This window comes from Amaranthus tricolor, chromosome 17 (genome assembly GCF_026212465.1).
Source record: "Amaranthus tricolor cultivar Red isolate AtriRed21 chromosome 17, ASM2621246v1, whole genome shotgun sequence".
In the NCBI taxonomy this organism is placed as follows: Eukaryota; Viridiplantae; Streptophyta; class Magnoliopsida; order Caryophyllales; family Amaranthaceae; genus Amaranthus; species Amaranthus tricolor.
The window spans coordinates 11,620,010-11,629,654 of NC_080063.1; the positions used below are offsets into that span (position 1 = coordinate 11,620,010).

At 27.5% G+C, this 9,645-nt stretch overlaps 1 protein-coding gene across 1 annotated transcript; it reads right to left on the reverse strand.

Annotated features, from left to right (window-relative positions):
* Nucleotides 1-767: 767 nt before the first annotated feature.
* LOC130804845 (glutathione S-transferase T1-like) lies at nt 768-4,779 on the reverse strand. Its single transcript, XM_057669463.1, has 7 exons — nt 4,591-4,779; nt 4,210-4,283; nt 3,727-3,787; nt 3,403-3,453; nt 2,883-2,962; nt 1,702-1,907; nt 768-1,108 (listed from the first exon to the last, which is right to left on the reverse strand). The coding sequence occupies exons 1-7, from the start codon at nt 4,656-4,658 to the stop codon at nt 956-958; spliced, it is 693 nt and encodes a 230-aa protein (XP_057525446.1). The 5' UTR covers nt 4,659-4,779; the 3' UTR covers nt 768-955.
* Between the last annotated feature and the right edge of the window lie 4,866 nt (nt 4,780-9,645).

A 9,645-nucleotide genomic window follows, 5' to 3' on the forward strand; every position in this document is an offset into this window, starting at 1 on the left:
TATACAAAAGATTCAATTCATTGTATAGTTAGACCGATACTATTTAGTGTTCACCCCTTTGGTTTTTAGCTGATCACTTCCTTAGCAATACTACTACAATTTGCCAACTTGTCGTCCTACACGCAATATGATAATGCACAATGTTTTGGACTAAAAAAAAAATAAACGACATAAGTATAAATAATAATCTCTTATTCTTAAATATTATTCTTATAAAAAATATTCACAAAAATTTTAAAAAATAACATTTTTGTGATGAGAAATTAAGAAAGAAAAATAGTGAAAGTATTTTATATAGATTTTACTTGTACGTAAGAAACATATAGAAAGTAGGGACCAATAAATAAAATAAAAAATTCTATATTTTAAAGCAATACAATGGTAGCATTTTTTAAATTTCATTCGTATGATAGTAACAATGTTTCAGATTTATAAAAGTCATAACAAATTTCGTTAAAAAGTAACATATTTCATTAATTTTGGGGTTTTTTTGTTATAAGTTTTTCCCTTTTTTAGTTTTATGTCAAAAAAATAAACACTTGAAACCAACTATCCCAACCCTCCCCCACCGTCCCCCCAACCCCTAGCCCCTCCCCCAGCCTATTTCATCATTGTTCCCCCACTACATCATGCTCATTTTTAGTCGATTGTGTTGTTTATATTATTTATGTGAAATAATAAATTATTATTTAAGAGAAATAATAAACAACTCATTGTCTTAAAAAATATATCTAAGAGAAATATTACAATTAAAAAATTGTCTTAGTAAGTTTTTTAGTTACAGTCGTAGCGAGAATCAAGTGCATGTTGTTCCTAAGAAAAGCAATAATACATATTTCTTCTTAAATAAGACTCGTAATTCTCACTTTAATTAAGTTTAAAAAGTGGATAACAAAAATAGAATCAATGTAGTTTAAAAAGTAGATAACAAAAATAGAATCAATGTTTTAAAAGATTAAGCATTTTGCTTCAAGCTTGCAATAACATCAAAGAGACATTGGTGAACTTCATCAAAATGAGGATTTGTTGCTTCTTTTACGTCCGCAATCCATCTTTGAACTTTCTTATATGGCCCAATCATTCTCTCCCTTTCTTCATCACCCAACATCTGCACAACAATTAGTGTTTTTCAAAATAACATCAAAGAGACATTGGTGAACTTCATCAAAATGAAGAGTATATATGTATTTCAATCCCCTAATGGTCTCATTTACTTTTTCACACGTGTTAATACATACTATTTCAATTTTAAATATCTGTAATCATATGTAAGTAATATTATAAAGAATTGATATAAATAAAAATTTATATAGAGTTAGAATCAAACAACATCTCATTTAACTTTATTTTAACTTATATTATAAAAATAGAATCAATAAGAAGATTAGATTGAATAGGAGGTAATATAAAATATAATTTTCTTTATAGTTTTCGTATTTTAGTTTGACTTTAGTTTCATTAGAGTACATAAATATAGTTTGACTTCATATGGTTACTAAAAAGAATAAAGAAAATTATAGTAAGTGAGAAAATATTACTCCATCTGTTAGTTAATGATATAAATTTGTCTATTTATATAAGTTGAAAATTTTAGAATAAAAAATAAATAAATAAATAGTGCAAGTAAATAAATAGGGAGGAATTATATAAAAATATGATTAAAAAGATGATGGTGAAAAAAAAGCAAATAAGATAGCTTACATGAAGTTGCATAATCTCAGAGACGAGGGAAAGATCAGCAATGGAGGGTTGATCATAGCCTAGTAAGAACTTGGCATCATCCTTAAGCCACACATTCTCAATGGTCTCAAAGGATTGCACCAATTTCTGTTCACAATCAGCTGCTAACTCCGCATTTGGTGATTTCCCAAAAAGTGGGGCCAACATTGTGCTAAACAAGTAGCCCACTGCGTCAACCAATACCAAAAGCACGTATTAGCCATATTTTGTCAATTTTTTTTAAAAAACCTTGTGGAATAAAATTTAAACTTTAAGGTAAGTTTTTTTCTATAAAATTATACTCTCTTTTATTCTCTTTAAATGTCTTATTTAATTTTAGTGCATTTATTAATGCACGTTTTCAATTTGAAATATCTCTAATTTTGTTTGAGTAAAAATATAAAAAGTTGATATTAATAAAATTTACAATAAGATGTATTAAGCAAAATTTCACCTGACTATATTTTAACTTATGAATTTTAAAAAATAAACAATAAAAACGATTAATGAATTGTGTTGAAAAAAGAAATTGAGCATTTAAAGTGAATAAGAAAAAGAATTTTTTATATTTGATCACGCGTGAAGCCATTAAGGGGTTGGTAGGGCTGGACCCTTGTCCATCTGGCTCTATTGTCCACCCTCGTGGTCTTTTTGTTGAAGTTTGGCCATTACATCGGTAGTAATAGTAAATATAACTATACAATTAATTAAATTTGGTGGATCAATCATCAGGGGTTGGGGAAGATCTTTAAATTGCATGAGGTTAGAGGCCAAATCTTCTCAGTAGTGACTAGTGAGAATTATAGGTTTAGCCGTCTATTGGATGATGAATTTTTCTTTCATTCTTATAGCAGGAGTTTAATTTTCACGTACATATAAGAAAGATTACCCTTAAATAAAAAAGTTTTGCTAGTAGCAATTTTTTTAAAATAAATTATTTCACATATTTTCAACTTAAATTAGCTTTTATCTTTTAATTTCGCCGTGTATTTTGTAAGTTATGGCCTCCAAGGTGATTTGATAAGAAAAAATGAAATTGATACTATTTTGTAGCAAAAACATTCATTATAAAGAATGTAAAAAAAAAACATTTATCGGATGTAATAAAAAGAAAACAGAAAGCTAAAGCCAAGATGGAAGTATTAGCTAGCGATGAATCTTACTTGCACCGTAGCGTAAATTGGCGTGGTGCCAATCGAGCACAGATTGAAGTTTAGCCCTCTTACTAAGATCAACTGGATACCTACGTATAATGATACAAGTATATAATTAATTTCATTTTAGACTTATGGATTTAACATTCATAACGATTTTAATCTGAATCAAATATTGATATTATCATTGGTATATAGAAGTATGTTATATAAAATACATTATATTAACCCTACGCTTTTAATAAGTATGTCATATTTAGGGTGAGGTTTAAAAAGATTTGATATTTGCAGTCTTATATATCCTTCTTAGTGAAAATACTAATAAAAAAAATTAATTTCTATTAACTTTTAGTAGCAAACATCATGTGCAACTTCACATAAATAAAAAAAACGCACATAATTATATGAATTATTTTAATATAATCAATTATATTCCAAAATTTAAAAAAAATCATCATTTTTTTAACTAAACAACGAAATAAGGGACATTATCAAGCTTATTTAATTCCCAAAACAATAATTAGCTTACCAGTGATCAGGAACATGATAGGAGCAAGCAAGGTACGTGAGAATGGCATGGCTACAAGCAAGAGCAACATTTATTAGCTAAGTTTTATTTTGCATATATGTCGATGTGATATTTTAATTTTAAATATTTTTAATTGTATTAAGTTAACAATTCTAAAAATTAATATTGATGAAGTGACATTAACGTGAATTAAACAGAATCTTAGATCTTAATTGTATTTTAACTTATAAATTGAGAAACAAAATATAAACTAGAATAGATCGGTAAATACAGAAAGAAAATAAATAAGACATTTGATGCTAATTGTTAAGGAAATTAAATTACCTCTCAAAGAGTGTAAAATCTCCAAGAGCTATTGCCGGGACTTTCTTCATCGGATTGATTGCTAAAGGTTTCATTTGTTAATCAAGTAAAAATTGATGGCAATCGGTATAATAATAAATACAACAATAAACCGATAAGAGTATAAAAAATATTTTTTGAGTTTTTGGTTGAAAATTAACAAACAATATAGAATTTTGGAATTTTCAAAGGAAATTGAATCAATTAAATTATTTCTCCTTCATTAATGGGTTAAAAGGCATATAAAAGAACATAATCATTGATCTATGTATGTTGGACCACCATCAAATTACACAAGTAAAAATTTTAATTATTTGTGATCACTTCGTTAATAAAAAAAATATTGCTAATGTGTAATATTTCATTTATTAAGCCTTATTAAAAAATATATTTTAATTTAATAAAAAAAAATTAAAAGGATAAATCAAAAAAAATATGGAGAAATAATTACAAAAAATTACTCACCTTGATATTCAGGAGTATTGAGATCATTGCTGAAGAGTTGAGTTTCCACCTCCTCAAATTCGATACCATTGACTCTATAATTAAGATAAAAATATACTTATTTACGATAAACATATATTCATAATATCCTGAAAAATACGGGAAAAAAATTACAAGTACTTATAAATAAATAGTTTGAAAAATAACCCACATGCGATTTCATATTGAAGAATTAGAGGGAGGTTGACTAACAATAAGTTTAATAAGTTGTTCCTCTTAAATCAATTGGTTTTAGAATGAAATCTCATCAAATTTACGTGTAATCAATTTTTTTCTTATATGAATTTTGTTTTAAATATGCCCAATAACAAATTTATTAGAAATAAAAAAGTATTTTCTTACTTGCAGAAAAGGATGACAGCACGAGTTGGTTGAGACCTCCTATCAGCATAAACTTTGAGGGTTGCCATCTCTAATATTACTTTTCTCTTTGATTTGATTATTTGAATTAAGAGGGAATTTTAGCGCTAATTACAAAATTGATGAATGAATTAAGCTAGGACTATCATCATTAAGGTTAATGTTATTATTTATATACAAATTAAAGAGATAATGATGCTTCATAAAACGTGGAATCCAAACACATTACAACGTGAAGCTCATCTTTTGCTACGGAAAACTTTGTTTAATACGGACTAGGTAACTACTCATTTAAGAGAATATTAAAAGATATATGTAAAGATTACAGGTATTTATTATTTACTATCTATCTATTCAAAATATATTTAATTATTTATTAATTAATTATCAATTGTCATTCTACACTGCTAAACTCTCTAGCGAATAAATGATATAGCTAAACATTTTAGTCCATAGCAACTTATTTTTTATATTCTTTGAGTTTGCACCACAAAATTGAAATATTATATAAGAGTTTTTCAAATTTTATTGTGCAAATTTAAATTTAAAGAGACAGAGAATAATATAAATCATTGAGCTAAAAGAATTAAATACTCCATATATTGATGTACGAGTTTAATTTAGGTCAAGGTTACAATGATAAATCAACAAGAGTTGACTTTTCTGTGTTGAAGGTATATAATATGAAGGCATAAGAGCATCATGGCCTTATCAAAACGCTCTCCCAAACTTTTTATACATAGATATTGATATAAATATTTGAAAGAAATGACAATATATAATTCAATATTATAATTTGTTGAAAATAAATTTGCAAATTAATTATTTTAAAATACTTTCATATATTACTTGTATTTGTAAGAATGCTCCTAATCTAAATAATCGTATCAAGAAACCAAATCAACCCAAAATTGAAACCAACTCAACCTAAAATTTAAGCTGAGGATTGAGGTCCTAAGATACGTTATATATCTCTAACTCCCCCCTCATAGAAGAGCTCTTTGGAAGTGTGGATGTAACACGAGCGTTTAATCCACTTTAAATGAGGGGTGGTTGAGATTCGAACATGCGACTTCTTGTCACGTTGACTCTGATACCATATCAAAAAATCAACTCAACCAAAAACTTAAGGTGAGAGTTAAAGCCCTAAGATATATATTTTGTTGGGAAAGAATTAAAGAAATAAAGTATGGTAGAGTGATAAACATAAAACTTCTACATTGTTTTTTCTTATCAACATATTCAATTAATTGTGATTACAATCTAATTTATAGTATTAGGAAATACCATAATTAACTAAAACTATGGGAGCATAATCCCACTATTTTGACTTACTACTCCATTAAGTAGACCACTTATTTTATAACCACTAAAATAAAGTAACTAACTTATTAAATAACTTATTAGAATGACTAACTCCTGAATAATAGCTATATTAAATTTTGAATCAAATCTCAACATATTTATATATCTCAAACAAATCCATCACTTATTTAACGGTATTTTAGCCATTATACTCTCTAAAATTTTGTTGTCTTCCATCCATCTCTTATTTAACGTTTTTCCAGCTGCATTTTTTTTATGGGTATGGATTGTCGTCTTTCATTATTCTCCAGACTTTAGCCATAGTTATTAATTATGAGCATGGTACGAAACGATGATGATAATGATGATGATATTTAGTAGCCATAAGTGAGTTTAATATTATTATATAATTTTATTTTTTTCAATTGCTTTGAAAAAAATCGTTGTTTGAGACAACGATTTCACAAGTTAAAAACATCAATTAAGAGGATTCAATGCCGATGGATCGTAATATTAAGATATGCAACAGACGAAGAGAAGAAGAAGCTACAGAACGGAATACATAAAGTCGTATCCCTTATTGGGAAAGGAAAGGAAAGGAAAGAAGATCATGAGAAGTAATACGTCCTCCGTTCTTTTTTACTTGTATTATAGTTGACTTCGTCACTATTCATTAAGCAAATTGACATTTATATTATCACAAATTCTTGTTTCAGACGATCTCACTGTGAGATGTTTCCCATATATGGGTTGAATACCAATACAATTATTAGCAAATGTGTTCATTGTTTTGAGGTCATCTCACCAAAAAACGATCTCTCAAAAGAGTAACTCTTTTATTGTCGGTAATCTATAAGTTAAAACATAGCCATATGAGCTCTTGTTTTAATCATCTCAATTCAACGTTTATTAATTTTCAGTTCATAATTTTTTGATATACATAATTAGAGAGATTAATAATTAAATTTGTATATTATGGATGTGAAAAAGCAAATATTAAGGTAAAAAAGAATTGAGAAAATATCATTTTATTTTCAAATCAATCTGCCATCCAAAAGATCTGATTAAAAAAATTAAAAATATTAATCCCTTTAATTCTTTTGCTTTCCAAATTTCTCCCATTTGAAAATTGTTAATCTAAACAAAGTAACATCTCCCTCCCAAATCTCTTCTTCTTTTTTCTCTTAAGTTTCCTCCATTCAAACATAACATTAAGGTTATAGGTTAAGACAAAAAAGGACAAATAAATTATTGGGGATGGCTTAGTGACAAATTAGTAATTGAATTTGTTTGCTCATTAGTTGAATACTTTCTTTTATTTTATTATATTTGTTATATTTTTTTTACGCAATTTAATTTATAATTTTGATTATATATATCATAAAACTATCCGTTCCTAAAAGTTATAAAAAATTTATATTATGAAAGTATACGATTACAATTCAGACAAGATCTTACTTAACAATATTTTTTTTTCTTATACATTAGTCGTAATATATAAAATAAATAATATTGGTAAGACTAATGAAGCATGTATTTCAAGTTAGAGGAAATAGACAGGGAGGAAACAAATGACTTAGGGAGTGTTTGGTGTTGGCCTTTTTATTTGACTTGTTTGACTAGGTAGAAATATCGATTGTTTTTGTTGGCTTTTAAGCTAGCTGAAAAGACTAGCTATTTATGGATCTGTTTGTTGAATTTTGGTATTGGCTATTGGCTATTTATTAGAGAAAAAGTGGATCAACAAGTCAAAAGCCAACAAAAAAGCTAACTAGAGTAGCTTTTTTATTTTGGCTTAAAAACCGACTTTTCAGTTAGCTTAAGCTAATTACTTACACTTTTTCGACTGTTTAACTAACAACAAGCTAAAAGCCAAAATCAACCAAAAAACCAATATAAAAGTCAACATCCAAATACCTTTTGCTTTAGTCGTTAATATGAGAAAGTATTAATAGATAACAGTTATTTGTAAGGTTAATAAATCACCCTTATGTGGTAGGATGTGATAGGGTGAGAGTTTTATTATTTTAATTTATCTTTTTTGATTTTATTTATTTTAGTATTATTCTTTTTGTCCTTTTATGGTGATTTGCAAATCACGGTTATTGATTAGGAATTTTTGCGTTAATATATGAATAAATTAATTGAATGATAGGAGAATATGAGATGTGAAATTTAATGGGGCATCACTATACTTCGCAACCCTTTTCATTTTGTCGCCACCCCTTATATATCAAACCTTCAATCTCTAACATCTCTTTAAAAACTCTCTCCGAACACTCATTGAACTAAAACAAGCTAAAACTAAAAATCGAATTACTGTGGCAAATGAAAATAATCACCAAAATGATTCGGTAAGCATCGATAACGATCATTAATTTAAAAAAAAAACGTGTGTTGAAATTTGATACATGCTCATTTTTTTTGCTATAACTTTTAATAGAAAAATCACATAATTGCAATATTTGTGGCATTAGAACCAAGACTTCAATATCTTTTCAATGATATATTATATGCCCAAATCTAATAACCGAGGGAGAAATGACAATCGTTTAAAGTTTGTTTGTGCTGAAATTTGATACATGTTCAATCTTTTGAGCATAACTTTTTATAAAAAATCATATTAATGTAAGGTTTACGTCATTAGAAACTAGACTTCGAGAGCTTTGCAACGATATATTATATGCCCAATTCTAACAACCGAGTAAGAAATGATAACCATTTAAAGTATGTAGGGATGTTTAACATTTAGTCGCATGCGACCGGACCACGGTATGATCGCGTAAAACGCGCGACCGGAGCATGGTATGGTCGCGCAAGACACGTGACTCCATTGCAGTCCAGTCGCGCGCAACTGGATGTTAGACATTACTGCAAACTTTAAACGATCTTCATTTCTCGCTCGATTGTCAGAATTGAGCATATAATATGTCGTTGGAAAGCTCTTAAAGTCAAGATTCTAATGCCGCAAACCTTGCATTAATAAAATTTTTCTATAAGAATTTATGCCCAAAAGATTGAACATATATCAAATTTCAGCACAAGCAAATTTTAAACGATCATCATTTCTCGCTCTGTTATTGGAATTGGGTATATAATATATCATTGGAAAGATCTTGAAGTCTAGATTCTAATGCCGTAAACATTGCAGTAATGTGATTTTCCTATCAAAAGTTTTGCTCAAAAGAGTGACCATATATCAAATTTTAACACAAAACGTGTGAATAGATTTATTTTCCGATTTTTAAAAAATTGTTTTCTTTTTTAAAATTAATAATTTTTATTTTAATTTAATTATTATTAAAAATATAATTTAGTAATAATAATGATTAATTTTATAATGAAAAATAAGACTTAAAGACATTTTAGTAGTTTCAATAAAAAAGAATGAGGATAAAATAAAAAAATAACGAATTTGAAAGATCGAGATTTAATGAAGGGTAGTCGTTAAGGAAATGTATTAATGAATGTGAACCACGTGTGACAGAGCTCTTTCCATTAATCTTTGTGCAGGCTGCCAGTCCACTACTGGTCGGTGATAACCAATCCATCCTCATTCCTCCACCAATAATTTTTTCATTATTATAAAGTAAGACAAGGAAATAAAAGAGCTAAATAAGAACTAAATTTAATAATCTTTTTATTTTTATTTGTACTTCTAAAATAGAATTTATGAATTTTAGTGTTAGATTTTAATTACAATTTTCATTGATTTATAAGAAAAAACATATT